Genomic DNA, 23429 nt, shown 5'->3' with positions numbered 1-23429 from the left:
CACACTGTATCTGCAGTCTGATAGTAGCGCAGGCTCAAATTCCCAATCTGAACGACTCGTCGAGAGAGTTCAACCACTGACCTTCTGATTTCCTCTCATCTGTCTGCACATCCCGGTAAAAGCACCCCGTCAGGACCGTCTCCATCTGCCGTCTGGCCCGGCTCTTTAACTACCAGCGGCTCGGACCAATCCCACTTCCACCAGCGCAGTTATTTTCCCTGTCAGTGAGGCGGCGTACCTCCATCCCCCCGCTCCACCCCTCCCTGATCTCCTCCACCCATCTCATCTGGTGCCGATGTTTTTGTACTGGCACAGCAGCAGGTTCTTGAAAGTCTTTTTGAAGGTGGCGTTGCACAGTGCGTAACAGGCCGGGTTGATGGTGGAGTTGACGTAGCACAGCCAGTAGCCGATGGCCCACACGGTGTCGGGGACGCAGGAGTGGCAGAAGGTGGAGATCAGCACCATCACGTTGTACGGCGTCCATGTGATGATGAAGGCCAGCAGGATGGCGAAGATCGTCTTGGTTACCTGCGCAGACACAGGCGGGATGGACGAGATAAACAGGACAAAAAAACAAAAAAAAAGGAAAATCTGCTGTTAGCTGCTCCCGTGAAAATCAATATGCTGAGAATTAAATTCAGTCTGACATCGGAAATCGATGAGGATGAACTTTATGTGCTCATGTTCATAACAAGTGCCTTCAGGTGAGACACGCTCTGCTTCGACACCGGAGGAACGGAGAAAACTTTAGCATAATATTACTCCAGTGAAGTAAAGATTCAGCCGCCAGAAACTAGTCGAATCATGAAAAAGGATTAATCACTGAAACAACTTATTGAAATTACACACAACTTTAGCCTCAAGAATGTGTGATTTCTCATGTATAGCAAATAGCAAATATTCTATCTTGCTATTTCTGTTTTCATTATTTGAACTCAGTCTTGTCAGATATGATTTTTCCTGACAGATTTAAGACATTTTCTGTTCTTCTTCCTGGCTTCTCTGTCTCCGCTTTGACCTTTGATCATGTTTTTGTCGCCTTTACTTGCTGTGTTTGAGGAATTATGAAACAGGAGCTTCACAGCTCTACATTTTTATCAACAAAAGCTCCGGAAATCCTGAACAAAGAAAGGACATTTCTTTTTTTTTTGGTGTCAGGGTCTTTACGATTTGCACAATGTGAACCAATGGTTTACTTTTTCCAGTGAGTAGTTTTATTTAAACTGATATTGTTTAAATAAAACATGAAGTATATCCAGTCTGATGTATCAGATTAAATCTGTTGACATGGGAATGGAGGGCTGGTGTGGGCGAATCCACTGAACGGTTCAACCAATCAGAGAGCAGAGAGGGTGTCCGCAACCTGAAGGGATCCAAAAGATCACAGAGGTTTCAAACCGTTGCCTTGAAGGCTTTGCCAGAAGCTCAGACATCTGTTCCTGTAACCTCTCTGCGGTTGAACTCGAAGCTTTGGGTGGAGGCGACGGAGACACGGGCCAACAGAACACCCATCGCTGAAACAGCCACACTGCACACGAGAGCCTGCCACGGTGGGAGAGCGGCTCCGCAGCTGTTTGTTTGTTTCTTTGAAAGGATCGCCCACTCACTCACAAAAGCCTCAGTGGGCGCACAATCCGAAAACGCTGCGGAGGATTGTGGAGGGGCAAAGTGGAGATGATCCCGGAGCGCTGCTGACATCCCAGCACGTGGGAATGTTCCTCATTTTCCCATGTTTCGTCTCTGAGTGTCTACTGCACCTGTTGTTCCTGGTGCATTTCATGATGATGCATCGGACAAAAGAAAAAACTTAATTCGGTACTTTTTATCTTCAGTTTGCATTGATGATTGATTAAGAAAGTTTCCCTCCTTCATATCTAATCATAATTCAAAACTTCAACATTTCCTCCTTTTCCTGATTGTTACATTTGACTATTGCATTATTCTTGCATTTACATCAGATCTGCACATGATAAATCTCTCATTTCCTCCTGCTGAAATCTCCTTGAGGACTTTTCATTTTAATGGGCTTTAATGGATTTTTCATTCACTTTGACTGTCCCAGTGCTCTGACTGTAAACTAATTTCAGCCAAATCAGACATGGAAAAACAAAATAACAAAGACTGAAAAAGTTTAAATATTTTGATTGAATTTAGCATCAAGACATATTTCTGAACCCTTCATTTGTTTTTTTTTCGGCTTTTTTTGCATTTATTCTGTTAGTTTTGCAGTAAAAAGGACTTCCAGTCTTACACCAGTATTTTAATGAGACAAACAAAACATTTTTCTCCTGGATGAACCTCATGAGCTGGAACACTAATGAGGGCCATGTGTGTTTCAGATCATGTTTTTAACCAGCAGTAATTCTCACATGTGCACAGTTTGGGACACAGTTTGATCAGTTCTGTGTAGGAGAAGAAACGCTTTGCGAGAAGTCCGAGCACAAATCAGCAAAAGTTTATCAACAAAAACTTAAGAAACAAACAAAAAATGAGACTCCAGTTGGATTTCAGAGCAGATCTCATGTTTGATACTCTGCACAATAAACTCTCCTATTTTCTCCTTGGCTGCTGACGAGATGAATTTCAAATGTGACCTGTTGTAGCTTACGAGGACTGTTTCTGAAGCACGTTAGATAAAAATGAGGAAAAGGCCTGTTGAGGATACCTGCAATGTCATTTTGAAAAACTCCACAGGAACATTTCCCAGCGCCATCTGTCATTCTCCGCAATAATTAAGTGAAGAAACAATAGCAGGACGCCAACTCCTCTCTGAGACAGCTGCTCCATACGTTCACACACTGCTGGACTGGGTGAGCACAGCCCCGAGTGTACACAGCTCTCATATGGCGCCGTGCGAAAGCAGAATATAAAGGTGTGTTCTGTCTGCTATCATTCAATCGTGTTAAAATTACACATCACAGAAATATTTCTGGAGTCATTTTTATCATTTAAAGTAGTCCTGGAGCTGCAGAAGGACATTCCATTTCATACTTTTTAAATGTTATCCTCCAGCTAACATTTACATCCGATGTTTTTCAAAGAGCCTTATTGAATTGGACGTGCGTGTCCACAGACATTACCTCAACTTATGATTTTTGTTTTGTTTTTTGGCCTGTTTGTCTTTTCTTATCTTTGTGTTCTATGACACTCCGAAGCAAACGTTCACCAGCCAACATACTTTCTTTTCCCTGGCCGCCATCTGCCGTTTCCTTTTCACTTGGCTCCTGGCGATGCTCGCGAACTTTCTGGCCACGGTGCGAGGGCGACTGATGGGGATGGAGTGCCTCTCGGCTCCCTCTACGGGCGGGACGATCTCGATGGCCGTGATGCACTCGTCCCCGGCCTGCTTGGTTACGATCTTGATCTTGGACCACCTGGAGCTGGAGTTCATCTTGGCCATGGCGGAGCTGCTTGCCGTCGTGGCAATCGGCTCGGGATTGGTGACGGTCTGGAATGAAATGTTTGGTTAGCAGGTGGTTATTTTGAGCATTTGTTGGGTGTTTGAGAGAAGCTGGATCGTTTAAGTGTTACCAGATTGTGGAAAAACCACAATAAGTCTCAGGTTTGTCTCCCTGTGCACACTTCAATGAGAACAAAATAGCTTAATTGTTGTTGAGTGTTTGAGTTTGAGAGGATCTGGAATCATCATTAAAACTTTTGTTTCAGGTCAGAGTTCAGATACAGTCATGTCTGCAGGAGGTCAGTAATCTTGCGTAGCATCTGTCACCCTCAGAAGAATTACAAAATGTGTTCTCAGTCTAATCCGGGGCTGCAAACATCAGATTTGTTATAGAAAACTAAGAGTCAATCTGAGTAAGGAGCTCCAGGGGTCAAAGGTTAGACGTCTCTTACTTTTTAACCATGAGAAAAGTTCAGAGAGCTGTTTCAAAGCATCACAGATATTGTATAAAGCGAGGTCAACACAGATATGCTCAACTCATTTCAACAGTTGGCTGTGTGCTGAAGTTTCACTGTGGTGTAGCCGTGATGACGCCTCCAGGACACGGCGCTGAGAGGACACTCGAACTGCCGCCTCGCACTCGTATGTCTTTATTCACCAGAGAAGTCGACAGTAGTGTCATTCAGTGGAGTGAAAACTGCTGAAGTTTCACTGAAATGTTGTTTTTGTGCTTTCGGTGATGCTGATCCATCAATATAAGATCAAGTCTATAATGAATCCAAGACTTTAAATGTATACTGTTTGATGGAAGACAGACTAAATGTTGTGACTCATTACACCATCTGGTGGTGAAGGGTGGTACTACAAGTGACGGTGTTTCCAGCTGACTTCTCAAAGCTCTTTTCCTCTCTTTAAAGTCAATACTTTAGGTACTGTTGTCTACCTACTAGTGCTGTCAGTTTTAATCGCATTGATCGCAATTTAATCTAATTGATCGCAATTAATCATGATTACTTCATGGAGAACTGTCAACAATTAACTTTTTTAAAGTTGAGATTAATTGCAAAGGAGAATCTAATCCTCATAAATCAGTCCCAAGGTCAGGAAAAAACACTTTCATCCTCTAGTTCTTTTCTTTGACCCAATTGGCAGACCTCAATGGATTAATCGCGATTAAAATTGACAGCACTACGACCTTCCAAAAAAAAAGTAATCAGTGAAGATTTCACTCATGCAATTTATGTCACAGAATAAAAACCAAAACAGAAAAAGACCCAATTGCTACTAAAAAATAAATTCCAAAGTGGACAAATTTCAGGTACCAAAAGTGCAACCAAGTCTATAACTTTTTCAAAATGCATTCAGTCTTCATAAGAAGGAATTTTAAATGTGAAAACGCTAACTTAGAGCCACATTTTTTTAAGTAATTATTTAGCTTACAAGACATTTTCAACAATGTGTCAGGAAGAATAATTCTTTTTATGTTTTAAATTTTAATGATGTTTTTTGTGCAGCTTAACAAAGAAACAGTCATGATTTGGTGTTTTTTGATTCACAAAGAGGTTTTATTCTGCTCTTCTGTCATTAACTACAAGTGCCGTGTAAGATTGGTTATTCTAATAACGGACTTGCAGCCACTTGTACGGCTGCACCAATATTATGTACATCCATAATAATTCCTCTGTCTCTGACTTTGGAAGATTACCTCCTAATTCTTAATTGTGTGTGTAAAGCTCTGCCAGCAGCAAACCCGATCTGTTTGTGCAACTGCATGCAAATATGCCACCGTAAACTCAATTTAAAATGCAGCTGCATCTGCCCAGTTAGAATTTAAGTGGCAGTAACAGCTTAAAATGGATGATTGACAAACCCAATCACAGTGCACAGTATGAATATTCCGGCACAGCCCCGCAGAGCGAGCAGTGCCATACATAAAATGCAGTTTCACCTCTGGAACATCGAACTTGCTTGACTGATGAGACGAGTTCACAAAAACTTCTGAATGAGCAGAAACCGGCGTGAGACACAAACCTCGGCCGCGGCCTCGCTGTTGGCGTTGTCCTTCGGTTCTGTGGGAGGAATGAAGGCTGTGGACGAGTCGTTGGAGCTCTCCTTTTCCTCCTGAGTAAAGAAACAAACACAATGAACATAACATAACAAACTGTTATGGTTGAAATGTCTATCAACTGAACATTTAATATCTGTGAAGAAAATGGCCTGAATGTTATGTAACAGTTGGGATGTTGAGCATCTTGGGTACCTGAGTGACTCCCGGGCTGGGCTGAGACTGCGCCGACTGAGCCGCCTTGGCCTCGTCCAGGCGGCCGTTCTTCACGGACTCCACGGCGGTGGTGGTGGAGTCCAGGCTGAGTTTGGGAGTGGAGCGCGGACTGGCCTGGGGACTGGTCTCGTTGTTGTTGTTCTGCTTTAAAAGATGACTCTTCATTAAGCTGGGAGTCCTGCAACGAGAGAACCACAAGCGCAGCTCCAACCCGGCTCACTTCAAAAAAACATGCACAAATGGATATTAATCATTCATTGTTGGACATGTTATGGTAATTAATTTTGTCGCAAATTGTGCGTATGATTAATTCATGTTAATAGTCAGAGTAGCAAGAATTAGACATCAGTTTGTGATTCATTAACCTACTTAAAAACTCTTCTGGCAGGATGCTGTTCACGTTTTGAAGTTTGAGCTAACAGCTGCAACTTTTCCAAAAAGTGGCAAATTATTGAGGTCACTTATGATTAACAGCTTCAATGTGAAAATATGAATCTAATAACAGACACTGCTCCTTTATTACGACAGTCACACATTGGAAACAGATAAATAATTACTTTCAAAAGTGCATGTGCAGCTCAAAGAATCTGAATCTTGCTAAGAAGTTCATGTTTTGATCAGTAAATGTAAACTTTTTAAACATTTTATAAAGATTTGAAGTAGCAAAATATGGCCTCTGGGGAAAAAAAAGTAAATATAAAGTGAGAATATTTTCAATGAAATATATTCAAAATTACGAAACTGTGTATTTACATGATTTGTGAAGAAAAATCTTTAAAAATTAGACAAAAAAATGCTTGAAATATTCCAGTTTGTGTTGAGCAAATGTAATTTTCTGATTTCCACCTGTATGTTAATATGTCTATGGATCTTTTGACATCTGTCGCTTACACTAGTGCATTCTGGGTCAAACATATTGAGAGTAAACAAACAACCTGGAGCCACAGTTTTCCGAGAAGCATCATTTCTTTGGTCTGATTAGTTCACAGATGCACAGTGGTCCACAACATGCAAAACTAGTGATTACATGCTGCGTTGGCTTCCCAATTGTCCTCATGTCCAGTTGTCATGGAAACATAATGATCGGCCCTGTTAGTGTGGCGTTTGGTCTACAGAGGCTACACTACTGAATATGTTGCTGTTCCTGGTTTATCTCTCAGTCGTGATGGATTTGAGTCTTTTTTTGGTGTTTTGTTTAATAAAACCTGAAGTTCAGACAAATGACATGAGCAGTTCGCTGTGACACGGTGTCAAGAGCACTGCTAAATGATCCTTGAACAGTCACCAGATGGTTCGTGATATGACAACAGATGATTAATTAATGGATATTTCACATTAATGTTTGCATTCTGGCTAATGCCAGAAGAAATGCAGCCAGGTCTCAGTACAGCTGGATGATTGAGGGAACACTGAAGACAATTACTACAAATATTTTGAATAATCGACACAGCGATTCACACAACATTTGGAATATCTGAACGTACTTTATCCCCTTCTTCTCTTTCTTCTCAGGCTTGTGTTTGGACACCCTGCTCCTGGAGGCCAGGGAGATGTTGATGTACAGGACGGTCATGATGATGACAGGAAGGTAAAAAGCTGCTATCGCCGTCCCAAAGGTCACCACAGGGTTGGAAAGGAACTGCAGAGAGAAGAGAAAAAGAGGCGGCACCGTGACTCCGCACCACAATGAAGTTCAATAATTTCCCCACTTCAGAGCGCTCTCTAATATAAATAGACCGGCTAATAATTCTGTTTCATGTGACGTCTTGCCCTGCAGGTAGTGCTGAGATCTGTCAGGACTCTATCACCGGCTGGCTTCTCCACATCGGACCTGCAGAGCTGCTGAGTGGATCAACATGAAGCCCTGCAGAGGCCGGATAATGAGCCATTCATTTCTATCAGCGAATCCAGGCTGGGGAAAACTTCCCTTCAGCATCCGGCGGACAAACGGAGAAGGATCAAAGAGAAACCCACATCCAGTAGCACACTCTGATGTACAACACCTTTTAGCCGACTCTGGAGGCTCCGGCACCTTCCCCTTACCCACCACTACGAGCAACCGCTGCCTTGTGACGGATCGAAGGAGAGTTTTTTCTGCAGCATTAATTGTTCCTCTGTTGATTTATTGTGACTGCTTTTCAAATCTGACATTAAAGTAATAGAAATTTAACAGTGAGGATGTTTGCACACAATAAAACCAGAGAAATGTGGAGAAATGTCTAAATATCTGTAGAAATATTAAAAAACATTGACAGAAAAAGAAAAATGTTGAAATACAGAAAGACTGTACCTGAATGTAACACTCGCCCGCTGGCACGGTCCTCTCCCCGACGATGAACTGCCAGAACAAGATGGCGGGCGCCCACAGGATGAAAGACAGGATCCACGCGGCTGCGATCATTAATCCGGCCATCTTGGTGGTCCTTCTGGTGGGATACGTGAGCGGCTTGGTCACGCAGAAGTACCGATCGAAGCTGATGATCAGCAGATTCATGACCGAGGCGTTGGAAACAACGTAATCTAAAGCCAGCCACAAGTCGCAGACCACCGGGCCCAGCGGCCAGTAGCCCACGATGATGTAGACCGTGTACAGATTCATGCTGAAGACGCCGATGATCAAGTCTGCACACGCCAATGAAAACAGGAAATAGTTATTGACCGTCTGTAGGTGGCGGTTCACTTTGATGGACAGCATGACCAAAATGTTCCCCGTGACCGTCACAAAGCTCAGAGATCCCGTCACCAAGGCGATGAAGAACATCTCCAAGGCCTTGTACGGGCTTCCCGCCGCGTCGCCATTGTCCACGGACGGGCAGGTGGACGAGTCGTTGGTGGACTCGTTGCAGGAGGAGTTGGACAGCAGGTCAGCTGACTGGTTCATCAGTGAACCTGAAGAGAGAGAAGTGGGAACGTGAATTAGAAGGAGCCTAATGAGGCCGACAGATTCTGATTCGGCTGAAGTCGTTACTCTGACGAACAGTCAGTCCTGAGACATCACGAGTGAGTCAACGCCTCAGACACTGAAAGAGTCTCCATCAGGTGAACAATTTCTCAGAGTTCTTCTTATAATTAAAACACCATCTGCCACTGTGTTGAATGGGACATTATGTTTATGCCACCCTGAATCTTCTGAAATGCCACCAACGTCCTCCTTGATGTGGCTATAAGATAAATGACCATCTGTTGAGGCTGTTTGTTTTTTATATGTTTTTTTTCCCTGGCTGGAATCAGACATGGTCCTGGACAGAAAATTGAATCATTGTCAGAAAAAAGAGTCGTTATCATGTAACTCGCAAGTTGCCTCCCACTCGCACATCGATGTAAATGAGAGAGTCCATTAGTCATACTTTTAGCCTTGGTTTAATCTCCTAGTGGACCAGCGAGCCTCTCCTCATGAGAAAACTGCACAAACTGTATTTCATGTCCATGAATGTGGACACAACAGGAGAAAAAGGAACATTAATGGATGGATTATATGTCATATATTCAAGGTCTCCAGATAGAGGGTGCATTCAGAGAACTCCAATATTTATAGACATGCAAACAAAGCGGCATTGAGTCGACCCAGAAGGTCTTCTTTTAAATAAGTAGATATTGACTGTGACAAGCAAGATGGGAAAATGGAAGAGTATGGTTAGTAGAAATGGTGGTAATAGTGGTGTTAATTATAAGAAGAGATGAAAACAATCCTGTATCATAAAACTCGACAAACTTTCAGGAAAACTAAAAACCGATGCTGAAATCAACACTACTTCTTGAGTATTAGAAGATCTCAAAGTGACCACAGTCGTCAGTATGTGAACACTTAGCCAGACAAAAAGCTAATAAGAAGCATTTGTCTGCATGATAATGCCATGCGGGCAGCAGACTTTAACAAACCTGGTGAGTTATGGACGAAACTGAAACCAACTGCCTGGATATTGCAACAGAAATCAATATGGTAGGTACTTTCTTAAGGAAACTGTGACAAAGAAATCACAACAGCTGATGTCTGTTCGGAGGAACTGGAGGAACATTAGAAAGCAATCTGTAGCTGAAATGAGATGCTCAAACCCTGGAAATACATTAATAGAGAGCGATAATCAAACATATTCATGTGCGCATTTATTACTGCCACTACTTCAAAAGAAGCAAGCGTATTGAAAATTAATGCATCCCCTCGAACCAACCTGAGCCGCAGATTCAATTTCGGCCACAGTTTAAACATCCAGTGCATTGTTCTTCCAGCACGATGCTGAGTCAACACAGTTTTCCTGTTGGTATTCAAACTCATTTAACAGAGAGAGAATGGTCGGCTCTGATAACATTCACTGGATGTATTAGGACGAAACAAACGCTGCACAACCAAGAAATGAGCAGAAGCACCACGAGGGGAATCTGGAGAACTTCATCTTTTAAACATTAAAGCAGAACTGCAACCATTTATAACCTTCCAACATTATTTATACATGTCTTTTTTCCCCAATATACTGATGAGTATCCTGTGGGATATTTCATCTGGATAATATTCTCTTACATTAATAACACAGAGCAGCGTCATGCTTGGCGTTTCTCACCATTTACAGCCTCACAGATATAAATACACTGCTGTGCCTTGTCCCTTAAATGAACAACAGCGCCTAATGAGTTCAAATTAAATACAGCACACCTATAATCACTGATAACAAAAGTACAAAACCTGCATTCATTGAAATCATAAGCAGTTATTCAATCAGATACTCTCAGCAGTCAGCCTCCGATAACTCATAGTCTGAGCTGAAAGAGGAGAAACTTCAGAAAACCAAGAGAGAGAATAAAGAGAATTATTCAGAGTTCACTTGAGCCAAGATCCAAACCAGAGATGCACTTTACATCCTAACCACGAGACAACCGCGTAACTGAGCTTCATGTCAAAGTCGTATTCTCACATGTTCAGGAGGTCAAACCCTCGAACCAGAACCACTGGGATTCCTGAGCGTAGAGCATCAACATCTGTGAACCGGATCAGCCTTGAGAATTCCAGAAACTGACATGTTCCAGTAGAACGTCAACCGTTTGCTCTTGCTCTTCAACGTTGCTTGTACTTGTCAGATAATCGTCACATTTTATCACTTTTAATTTGACACGAGTCTTCTGATTTTTGTGTTGGTTAAAATGCATTTTAAATATTTCAGCGGCATTTCTGAGACTGTGGTATACACACAGCGCTTAGATCTGAACAACTAAGACACAAAAAAGACTTTGAAGCAGAAGTCTGACATGACATGATCTCTTTTATACAACAATCATTTTTCTGGTGTCAAAGCCGTCTCAAAGTGTTTTGTTTGTTCATGAATACAACAAGTTTTCACTGCTTCAACAGTCTCAACGTGCTTCACATACTCATGCACACTCAAAGAAAGAAAGTCTGATGAGAGGCGCTCTTCATCAGTGAAGTGCTGAGTTTCTCACCACAGGACGCTTCGGCACACAAAGACGACCATCACACCAGGCAGTTTTATGATGGAAGGATCACCTGGTTTACTACAACGTGAACATTCTGCACCAACAAAAAGCAGCATTTCCCTTTCATTAAAAAGTGCTAAACAAGGAAAAGTAAACCTCAAATCAACAGAACCAGAAGATTCCTGACCTGGTCTTATGTCTTTGAAGCCAGTCACATTTCATCCAAGGAGATTAGAAGGAGATGAGCGTCCTTCGAATAGTGTGGAAACAGACACTTCGACCATGTTAAATAGAAACACGTTTCATCAGCGAGTTCAGACAAAGCCTAATTGTTCTGACCTAAGCCACAGCTAATTAAAGGCTAAAAACATGCTGCAGTGGCATTTAACGCAAATATATCAAATGTCATCAAGGTGCATGTACAAGCAATTTACATTATTAATAAAAATGAGTCAAGGAACTTCTCCAGAACACAGTGGTGTCTTCTCTGCTTTTCAACTGAATACCCACAAGCAACAGGAACAATCGTACTTCCACTAATGAACGAGAACAAGCTCCAGATGGATGAAATAATGGAAATACACAATAAAATATTGTAGGAAAAATTTAATGTGAAGCAAGTGATCGATCCTGAAGGTGAAAAGAGGCTCCTCACCGCTGGAGGCTCCAATTAAATCAATAGGCATCACATTCAGGAGGCGGCGAACAGGCAGTTTATATTACTGAAACGGAGTGTTTCAAATTAAATCGTCTTTTTAAGCATCTGAAACTCTCACAGGCCCCGTTTGTCATGTCAAACAAGAAAACACGAGGATTGTACAGTCCTCATCGTGTACTCCTTTGTCTTTAATTCATGCATACTTTCCCTTCGATGTACATGCATATTCAAAACACTACAACATGCATATTGTATCAGGCGTGCACACACAGAGGAGCAGCTGCCCAGCTCATGGGTGTAAAACACACGTGGACGGCACGCGGGAGCGAGCGTTCCGCGATGTTAGCTCTGTGGGAGTGGGCGGAGTGACTGTTTAAACATGTATGGATCTGCAGCGTCTGAATCATGCATGTGCATCCGGCCTGTGGAAGGTGTGTCACACACGCCGCACGCCGCCGCGATCGCCACCGACACCTGAATGTCTGAAGTCTCAGGACGCAAATTTACACTTTCTCAAATTATGTGGGTTTCTTGAACTACCCAGAATCAAAAACTCTTATTTCTATGGTCATAATATGAAGAATACACACAATCGGAAGGCTGTTTGGACTCTTTTACAAGAAATCAGAAGAAACTACAAATATAAGACAATTTTCCTGACGCATATTGAAAAATATCTAAAGGTAAAAAAAGAATATACAGCCTATATATTCATCAACTGATTTTCCATTTCTGTTTTTCTACATCATAATTAAACTGTTTGGGTAAGGACGACTGAAACTTTTAAATACTCCCAAATTCCCAATTCATTTGCTTTTTCTACAATTAGTGTGAGTTATCTGCTAAATCGATCTGCTGTTTTTAACTAATTACTCTAAATTGGTCCACAGTTTGTCTTATTTGTATGCTGTAAACTGTAAAGAAAAACCAGCTTAGGACAATTCAGGACGGTTAGACTTAAATTACACTAAATAAACTGAGCTGATAAAGCTTCTGCTTGTCCAGAATACAAGGACAAGGACAAGGAATAATCTTCCACACACACATTTGAGTTCTTGTGCCTAAAGTTCTGTGTTTTCATCAATCTTCCAGTGAAGCTCTTTAAACTGTGCAGCATAAATAAAGTTGAATTTTAAGGACTAATTGGGCGACCTTAATGTGAAGACTTTCTTGATGTTATTTCTCTCCCTCTGAATCCCTTCATAAGCTCGAATCCTCTCCTCTATTTCAATAGCACTTGCTAACTTTTGGTGGCATGAGGAAAAGATGAAACACGGTGTCGATAACACCACCCTTCATTTTCTCAGCGATGCAAATTCAAATCTTTTAATGTCATTTCTGCAAGGCAATTCAAAGACGCATATAGAAAAAATGTATGAAAAATAACTTTAACCATCCACAAAATCAGCTTTGTTTTCACCATCAATGTCTCAAAGAGATCAGCCATAACAACATGACGGACGACTGTGTTAAAACTCTTTCCAAACTGCTATTAATTTGACAGACAATTTTCCTGTTCGTTTTGGAATTTGAGACACAAAATGAGGGTACTGTCGTCTGTCTTGACATCCTGGGTCGCTGTTGTGTTTAAATTAGGTCACCACACTATTAGAAGCACTTCCTTTCTGTTCAACGTGACTGAAGAAAACATGAGAAACTGAACACAATGACCTTTGTAAAGAATTCAAGGCTGAATCGCTCTTCAAGTGGACTTAATGAAGTGGTCAGTGAGCGGGTGAACTCACACCAGGGATCTCCAGCCTCATTAATGCACTGAAGCAGCAGTTTTTCTTTGTGTTTTGTTTCTACTGAATTTGGTGATTTGACATGGGAATGTCATAAAACCAACAGAGACACAATTAAACACTTGAACTCTTTTCCTTTTTTTTATGGTGAAAATGAGCAATACGTAGAGAGGACAATGTACATTTGTTCTAATCAAACAAAAAAGACATTGTGGATTGTGTCCGTTTGAGAAGGAGGCGTAAATCTGAAAAACCCTGAAAATATTTTGATATATTCAATCAATATTCTAGAACTGGGGAAAAAAAAAAAGAAAGGTGTGTGTTTTGTGTGTCCTCTCTGAGTCCTGATCATCCTCTCCATTTGTGTTGCACACATTGCATATATGACTCTCCTCCATGCATGGTTCACCGTGAAATGGCCTTGAAAAGGAAAGAAAAGCAGACATTTTCGTTGTATCTCACAGGCATGCACACACAATAGGAGCGCCTCAGATCTTCTATGAAATATACAACACAGGCGCAAGAGACGCACATTACCATTGATTTCATCACCACGGTCTCATGCGCTCGTATATATACATACGGTGCTCCAGCGCACTTGTGCAACATTTATGTGTCTAACATGGGCAACCAACATCAACAACAACCAGCTGCCAGAAATCTTTGACTCAAGTATTGAAATATTCATCTAAAATAGACGTCGTATTAATTATACAAGTGTGTTTCATAGCTAATTTGCTTCCTGCAGATCTAGATCTGACAAAAATCTAAATAAATGCCAAATTTCTTCTTGTTAGCTTGTAATAAGTACCGTGCAGCTTTTGACTTGTTTTGACATCCTGTAAGAGGTAAGTTGATCCCCCATCGAGTGAGATGCAAATGAACAGTTAAATAAGTGAAAGAGGGGCATTTTTACCGATGATGGCTGCAGAGTGGAAAAGAAGAAGTAGGTAGGTAGATTTCCTGAGAGCGCAGACAAGAAAAAACATTAAACTGAAAAAGGCGGAGTGACAGTCTGTCTCTACAGTGCCATAAAAATGAGCGCCAAAAATTAAAAAACTGATATAAATAACCAGGCCTTCATTGTTCAGCTATAAACTGGATAATATTAAAATCCATCTGATGGTTTTAAAGTGTTTTTTTGTTTTTTTTTTTGCTTTTCTTTTTCTTGCTTACAGCAAACAAAATTGGAATCCATTATTTAGTTAAATGAGGCATATGGAGCAAATGTGGTGCTAATGAGCTTGTCTTGGCGAATGTGGACCTGGCAGCCTGGTAACACATGCAGGGGATCAGCTCCTCCGCTAATGGTGAGTTATGGTCTGGAGAGGATCGTGAGCCAGTGTTTGGTAGATAAGCTTCACAAAACAAACAATATTCCATGAGATTCTGAGCAAGCGGAACAAAAAGTGTGTGAGTGGAGCTCTGAGCTTCAACAGAATGAAATGTGAGGACATGGAATTCATTTACAATGAAGGCAAAGTTCATAATAGCCAAACTCAAACGACACACGATCCAGACAACTGGTGTCGTTCAAACTGACAACCCGAATGGTAATAGCTCATGAATAATTCAAGAGGAGAGGAGTCCTACCAGAACTCAGGAGAGAGAAAACAAGAGCGAAACACCAACATGAGAACCGAAACGGCAGAAAAAAATCTCAGATAATAAAGTCTACAAATGAAATTATTGAGGGGCCAGCTAAGGAAACACCTCTAACCACAACAGCAGCGTCTCTGTTAAACGCGGCACTGATTTACACCTCCTTCACAAACAGACCATCGTCAACACATCTGAGCACGAAGGTTCCCAACAAGGGTCCGAGAGCCTCTTACAGGAGACATCGGGAGGAGAACCCACGTTTGAACTGAAACATGGCGATGTGCTGATGTGCTTTACAAATAAACCGAGCCGGTTTCCAGGAGGAGGGACTTTCCCCAGAGAAGAGCCGAGGGATGAAAACAACACTGACTGGTACCTCAAAACCGGGGGCATTTCAAATACAAGGATTAAAAAAAATAAATAAAACCCACACGCATGCAAACACTGTGTAAACTACTAAACAGTCCTCAGGGATGGAGGCAGGTTCAGTGGTTTTCCAGCAAACGAGCCCTCGTGGGGCCGCAGTTTGGTTCCTGCTGAGGGTGAAAACCCACAGTGAACCACACGGTCCCGCCGCACAGCCCACAGCTTCTTCCTAATTACTGCAGCATCGAGGGTTTTGTCTGCAGGCCTCGCCCGAGGTACAGAAATCCTTATCGACCAGCAGAGTTAACAAAGCCTATTATACCCAGATCACAAACACATGATTACCACGCTTTGCACAAGAAAACAAAAGAATAATGCCGCCGTTTCGCAGCAGGAGACAGAAATCATTCGGCAGACATTGCTGGGATCGTTGAATAAAGCGAAGCCCGGGAGAAAAAGTCTCCTCTGGCATGGCTGTGTGACGATCGTACACTCCCACCTTCCTCTGTTATTGGAGATAATAACGCTGCAAAGAAATGCTTGATCAGGGAGGGCTGAGCTGCAGATTGACAAGAACACAAGTTTTCAAGTTAAAAAAAAAAAGAAAAAACTGCACAGTGACGGCAGAGAAAGGCGAAACAGGCGTAAACTGTTCTGAATGGGTTTTTCAGAACAGAGTGAGGAGGAATCGAACCGACAGCACAGCGACTGTTCCTGAATTAACGCAGAACGAGGAGGAATCGTGTCTTGGTTTCAGTGTGATGAGCACGACTGCTTCACAGGCAAAATATTTCCCTTTTCAAATTACATTTCTTTCTAAGTCATGCCACTGTCGTCCATCAGGTGGCAGCATCGAGTCAAGTTTATAGAATGAAGGCACATGAACAACATATTTTCTATTTTTTTCAGATTCACCAGAAGGCAGTGTATCTCATGATTACTTTTTTGAATTTTGACGCTTCCGTCTCATTTGACCACTTTTCAAACCGTATGTTTTCACGATGTCTTTAATCTGCGTTTCCATTTTTCAAATGTTCCCTAAATGAGACGACGATTTTGCTAATTATGTCCCGCCTACACCACGATGTAGTTGGTCAGTAATTATGATGAACGGGTGAAAAACAACAACAAAAACAAATTAGTCAACAGCTTCAAGACACTCGCGTGCACACACGCGCACACTTTGACTGGGCCTCATTATAAAAGCGTGCGGTAAATTTTCTTAATGATGTTTTAGCCTTACAAGCACAACATAAATCAACTGTGACATTATTATGAAGAAGTACACGATAATTTAATGTGCAATGTTTAAAATTCAGCGTACATCTTGTTTATTTCACATGTTCTTGTGTGTCATGTCGAGGGAAGATGGCCAGACCTGAGCCCTGCTCGTCAGCTAACAACCAACTCCGACAAAGTTTCAACTTTCCCACAGAAAAGATCCTACTTCAAATGTTTTCATCCATGATATTGCACATATTTTCCAAAAACAGACCCTGAAAACAGAAGAACTGACTGTAAATGAAACCATAAATGCATTTATGTCTGGTCATTAGTTCCCCTGTTGACCACTAGGTGGATCTAGCGCTGAGTGAGAAACAGGAAGTAAAGAGACATGAGAGAGACACGAGTGACACAGACACAGAAGATAGAGAGAAAAGAGCAAAAGAGAAGTTTATTTTAACTCTTCAACTGGTCAAGGGCGCACACGGTAAAGTTCTCTGTTTGTTACTTTTGTTCAGTGATTAGAGTGATTTGTGGTGTGAATTTGCATAAGAGTAATCCGTTTCCATTTGATCTCTGTGTATTCTTCAGTTAATCTGTGAAATGCTCACTTGCACATGCGCCACTGTAAAGATTGTTTAAGTTGATTTATGTTATTTACATGAAAAGCTTGAACTGATTTGATTCTGTTACTAATGTGTGTTTCCAACTTGAGATATTAGATTGAAATGTCACATTGGAATATTGTTTTGAATGAAGTGTATTTGATTGACTACAGAGACTGATTTATGTCATGAAAATATATTAATTGAGATTTTTATCTCTTCATTTTAGTTTTCACGGTGTTAAATGAAGATGTTCATCAGCGTTCTCAAGAATAAATTCTTTGTTTCATCAGTAAGAAGCGTGGACTCTTATAATTGACCAGGAAGTAGTTACAGTGAAAACGTGGCCTACTCCATCCTGCTGAGGTGCAACAAAATGTGCTACACCATCTGACTCCAGAGCACAGTTCTGCTATGACATCTGTAGCAGACACGTCAGGTTCCAGCGTTGAAGTCGGCTTCATCAGCGTGTGGTCCGTGGACTTCAAGACTCAGCGTGCTGCACCGCTTCATCGCCTGTCGTCCGTGGACTTCAAGACTCAGCGTGCTGCACCGCTTCATCGCCTGTCGTCCGTGGACTTCAAGACTCAGCGTGCTGCACCGCTTCATCGCCTGTCGTCCGTGGACTTCAAGACTCAGCGTGCTGCACCGCTTCATCGCCTCTCGTCCGTGGACTTCAAGACTCAGCGTGCTGCACCGCTTCATCGCCTCTCGTCCGTGGACTTCAGGATTCAGCGTGCTTCATCGCTTCATCACCTGCAGTGAACTTCAGCTTTTAAAGTGAAGTTTACTGCCTCAAGGTCAGATCTTACAGTATTAAAAAAAAAAAAAAAAAAAAAAAAAACAAGAAAAAAGTTGCTTCCTCAGAAATTGATGGATGGTCTCATGATAAGTTAAAGTGACCCACGTTTAAGTGTTTTCATAAAGATTTAAAAGTCACTGTGTGTACAACATACTTACCTAAGGTTTTGAAATGTGCATTTTTGAAGTGTTGTCATAGAGTGTACACTTTTGCACAGCTGATGTTTATTTATGTGTTGTTTCATTTCTAAAAAAGTGGTAATTCAAAAAAAAAAATGTCATTGCAAAGTAACTTACAAGAAGAATCACAAGTGTTAAAAGAGTCAGACACTGAGCTTAGGCCTCATGAGGAAGGTGCAGCTGCACCTGAGGCAAGAAAATCCTCACGTGAGAAACATCTGACATCAAAGATGCTAGAGTTGACCGAGCAGCAAATAGCTCATAAAGAAAAGAAATTTTACTCAGCATATGAGAAATGGAAGGCACATGTTAAAAATGTTCGTGTAAGTCTAAAAAAGGAGTGCTCTGAGCATGACCTGTGTGAAATGATGGAGTCTCTACAAAAGCTTGAGGCTGTAGCCAAAGTAGAATACAGCAATCTACGTGAAAAAACAACTCCATCACAGGAAGTGAAACAAAAGATTGATGCATGCTTAGCGGTGACAGGAGATTTAACACAGTTAATGAGAGTACGTCTCTCTGAAGCAGGTGAGGACTTTGATGCAGATGCTGAAAGGCCAAGGCTGCATTTGCTTCTTGATAAAGATTATGCGAAGTCCATATATGGTTCAGCAGCTTCCAAATTTTCTGTTGCCAGCATTTCCAAGCCAGCTTCAGAGTCAGCAGGCCTAGCAGCCATGAGAACAGAGATAGCTGCTCAGTTAGCAGCAAAAAAGGTTGAATTCGAAAAAGAAAATTCAATCAATGCACAGCGTCAAGAGTTAAAACGACTTGAACAACAAAGGGATCTTGAGGTAATGGAAGCCAAGCTTAAAGTGTACACAGATGAAGAGTCAAAGGAAAATAGTAAAAGAGGCTCTGCATGCAACAGTGTGACGGGTCTGTGTCCTGCAGGATCCTGCAAAGGAAGTCAAGAAGCTCCAAAAAGTGAAACATCCGTACTGCAAGCTCTGAATGATTCAGTTGTACTCACCCGACTCCCAGTTCCAGAACCTGGTGTATTCTCCGGCGATCCACTAAAGTTCATACAGTGGAGCAATAGCTTCAAAGCTCTCATCGATCGACGCTGCCTCAATCCTGCCGACAAGCTGTTCTACCTACAAAAGTATGTTGCTGGAGAGGCAAGGTCACTTCTGGAAGGTAACTTCTATAGAACAGATGAAGAGGCCTATCAGCAAGCATGGGAGAAGTTGAATGCCAGATATGGCCACTCCTTCGTTGTACAGCGAGCATACAGAGAGAAGCTTAATGGATGGCCCAAGATTGGTTCAAAGGAGTACGTGAAGCTCAGAGAATACAGTGACTTCCTACAAGCATGTGACAGTGCTATGCCTCATGTCAAAGGTCTGCAGGTGCTGAATGACTGCGAAGAAAATCAGAAAATGTTAGTGAAACTCCCTGATTGGGTAACTTCAAGATGGAATCGCTATGTTACTGAGCAGCTAGATCAGGCCAAAGACTACCCCAGCTTTAAGGAGTTTACTTCCTTCATCTCAAAGGAAGCACGTATAGCGTGCAACCCAGTCTCTTCATTGTATGCCCTGAAGCCCACTGAAGAAAAGCTGGTACGAGAACCAAAACGTCCAAAGGCAAACACCTTCGCCACCAGTGTGTACACTTCAGAGATTCCAAGTACCACAGTCAAACCAGACACGAACTATGAAACCAGGCTTAAAGATTCCACCAAGCCCAAGAATGAGAATGCAAGCTCACAGAGCTCAAGTCCAGTGAAATGTATGTATTGTGAAGGAGGTCATTCCATACATAAATGCCAAAAGCTGATGGCAGTCACAGTAGAAGAAAAGCAAAAGTTTGTCAGAGACAACAATCTCTGCTTTGCATGCCTGAGAAAAGGTCATAACTCTAAGAACTGTCAAAAGAAAGCCACGTGCAGCAAATGTAAAAAGAGTCATCCCACTCCATTACACGAAGATCGTCCTACAGTTGAGAAGCCATCTTCACAAGCAGCTCAGAACAGTGATGGAAACACTTCCGCACTCTCATGCAGTGTGAGTGGAGGTGAGGATGGCAGCACGTCAATGATAGTCCCAGTCTGGATCTCATCATCTGCCACCACTGGACCAGAGATCTTAGCTTACGCTTTACTCGACACTCAAAGCAGCAAAACATTTGTCGATCAAGAGGTGTGCGAAAGACTGCAGGCAGCAGGAGAGCCAGTGAAACTCAAACTCTCCACCATGATGGGAAAGGACTCAACCATACAAAGTCAGAGAGTCAGTGGACTTAAGGTTCGAGGCTTTTCATCAGAGATCACCATCGACCTACCTCCCGCCTATTCCAGGGACTTCATTCCTCTTGAACGAGCACATATTCCCACGCGTGAAACTGCGAACAAGTGGAGTCACCTTGCAGCCATAGCCCATGAAATACATCCACTGAAGGATTGTGGGGTTGGATTACTGATTGGCTATGACTGCTCCAGAGCACTAGCACCACGTCAAGTCATAACAGGGGCTGACAGCGAACCATATGCCATAAAGACTGACCTGGGCTGGAGTATTGTGGGGAGTGCGCAACAGAGTATGAACTCCAAGGACGTGACAGGGCTGTGCAATCGCATATCAGTCAGAGAGCTGCCTCCTGTGACACCAGCTGCTGTGATTAAAGCACTGGAGTCTGACTTTGCAGATACCAGCCGAGGAGAAAAGTGCATATCTCAGGAAGACATCCAGTTTCTCCAGATCCTGAAAGGAAAAATCCAGCAGAATGAACACAATCACCTTGAGATGCCTCTGCCCTTTAAAGCACGTCCATCCCTTCCTGACAACAAGAAACTCGCCTTAGTCCGATTGAGGCACCTGAAAAAGAAATTTGACAGAGATCCAAAATTCAAGTCTGATTATATGAACTTCATGGAAGGTGTCTTCAAGGATGGTGATGCGGAGGAGGCTAACCATGAATCAGAGAGAGGCCGCGTGTGGTATATCCCACATCAAGGGGTTTATCACCCCAGGAAGCCGGATAAAATCAGAGTGGTTTTCGATTGCTCCGCAAAATTTGAAGGCACTGCTTTGAATGACCATCTTCTAACCGGACCTGATCTTATCAATGGACTGAATGGAGTACTGTGCCGATTTCGCAAGCATCCGATTGCTGTGATGTGCGACGTCGAGAAGATGTTTCACAGATTTCACGTCAAAGAGGAAGACCGGGACTTTCTGCGGTTCTTGTGGTGGGAAGGTGGAAACACGGATTCTGAGCCCAAAGAATATCGCATGAAGGTCCATCTCTTTGGAGCAGCCTCATCTCCGGGGTGCGCCAACTATGGCATGAAATACCTCGCTACCCAAAATGAGAAGGAATTCCCTTTGGCAGCTGACTTCATCAAAAAGAACTTTTATGTTGATGATGGCATCACAAGCATCAAGTCTGTGGACACAGCCATCAAGCTGGTGGAAGAAGCTCAAGCTGTGTGTGCCAAAGGGCAGCTACGTCTCCACAAATTCATCTCCAACGAACGAATGGTTCTTGAGTCAATCTGTGAGAGTGAAAGAGCTAAAGAAGTGAGGGACGTAGATCTAAGCCACGATGATCTCCCAGTCCAAACAGTACTTGGAGTGCGATGGAATGTAGAGAGGGACGTCTTCTCCTTCAAAGTCTCACTGGATGAGAAACCAATGACACGCCGGGGTATTCTCTCCACCGTAGCCTCCGTGTATGACCCACTGGGGTTCCTGGCTCCATTTCTCCTGACAGGAAAGCAAGTGCTTCAGGAGATATGTCAGAAAGGTGTCGGCTGGGATGAATTACTTCCCGATGAGTTGAAGCCAAGGTGGGAGAGCTGGGTCAGTGACCTTAAGAACCTGGAAAAGATACAAATTCCAAGATGTTACTCTCCTGCAAACTTTGGAAAGATCCTGAGAACTGAGCTGCATCACTTCTCAGATGCCAGCAGCCAAGGTTACGGTCAGTGCACATACATAAGATTTGTCAGCGAGAACAAAGTACACTGCACCTTGGTAATGGGCAAGGCAAGGGTTGCCCCCACAAAAGTTGTCACGATACCGAGGCTCGAGTTAACTGCTGCCGTGATCTCCGCTGCTGTGAGCAGCATGCTGAAGGAGGAGTTAGAGCTCAAGGTTGACGAAGAGTACTTCTGGACTGACTCGCAAGTAGTCCTGGGTTATGTCAGCAATGAGGCTCGGCGTTTCCACGTCTTCGTAGCAAACAGAGTCCAGAGAATCCGTGAAACAACAAACCCCCAACAGTGGCATTATGTCGACACAAATGAGAACCCTGCTGATTACGCCTCCAGAGGCCTCAGCGTTTCCGAGCTGATCAACTCCAGCTGGTTCCAAGGACCCAAGTTCCTTTGGGAACGAGAGCTCGACATCAAGCAGGGCACATCAGAGCTGCTGGTGGGAGACCCCGAAGTCAAGGTAGCACAGGTGCTGAATACACTGACCAAAGAACAGGACAGTTTTCTGGAGCGATGGTCACGATTCTCAAAATGGACTACTGTGGTGAATGTTGTTGCACGCATTCATCGGCTGGTTGAGAGAGCTGCAAAGACACAACCTTTAAACGTCGAAGAAAGAAGGAAAGCCTCGCTTAAACTCATCAAGCTTGTGCAGCTGAATTATTTCAGAGAAGAACTGCTCATCCTGAGCCAGGAATCTGGAAAGCTCTCATGCAATCACCCACTCTACCAGCTTGACCCAGAGCTTCATGATGGCATACTGAGAGTAGGAGGACGTTTGAGGAAAGCATCCCTGTCCTTTGATGTGAGACATCCAATAATCCTACCAAGCAATGGTCATGTGACAAGACTCATCATTGGCTACTGCCACGAAAAGACCCAACACCAAGGGAGGGGGCAAACCCTCAATGAAATCAGAGCCAATGGTTACTGGATTGTTGGAGGAAGTAAAGCTGTCGCCAGTCACATAAAACAGTGTGTTACCTGCAGAAAAGCACGAAGGCCCACAGAACAGCAAAGAATGGCAAATCTCCCCACAGATCGCATCGAGCCTGCACCGCCATTCTCATTTTGCGGTATGGATTGTTTTGGTCCCTTCCACACAAAGCAGGGCCGCAAGGAACAAAAGCGATATGGTCTGCTCTTCACGTGTCTCTGCTCCAGAGCAGTCCACATAGAGATGCTTGAAGACCTCACGACAGA

At 42.9% G+C, this 23429-nt stretch overlaps 1 protein-coding gene across 1 annotated transcript in view; it reads right to left on the bottom strand.

Annotated features, from left to right (window-relative positions):
- Positions 1-231: 231 nt before the first annotated feature.
- chrm4a (cholinergic receptor, muscarinic 4a) overlaps positions 232-23429 on the bottom strand; it is a 40206-nt gene continuing 17008 nt past the window's right edge. Inside the window, exons 2-7 of the mRNA XM_030086440.1 lie at positions 7972-8570; positions 7166-7320; positions 5661-5859; positions 5432-5521; positions 3179-3448; positions 232-528 (exon numbers count right to left, since the gene is read on the bottom strand). Coding sequence (XP_029942300.1) covers positions 283-528; positions 3179-3448; positions 5432-5521; positions 5661-5859; positions 7166-7320; positions 7972-8570 — 1559 coding nt within the window. The 3' untranslated portion in view covers positions 232-282. The remainder of the gene's footprint in view (positions 529-3178; positions 3449-5431; positions 5522-5660; positions 5860-7165; positions 7321-7971; positions 8571-23429) is intronic.

The sequence above is a fragment of the Salarias fasciatus genome (assembly GCF_902148845.1).
Source record: "Salarias fasciatus chromosome 23 unlocalized genomic scaffold, fSalaFa1.1 super_scaffold_20, whole genome shotgun sequence".
NCBI lineage: Eukaryota > Metazoa > Chordata > Actinopteri > Blenniiformes > Blenniidae > Salarias > Salarias fasciatus.
This window is presented reverse-complemented; position numbering and strand designations above follow the sequence as displayed.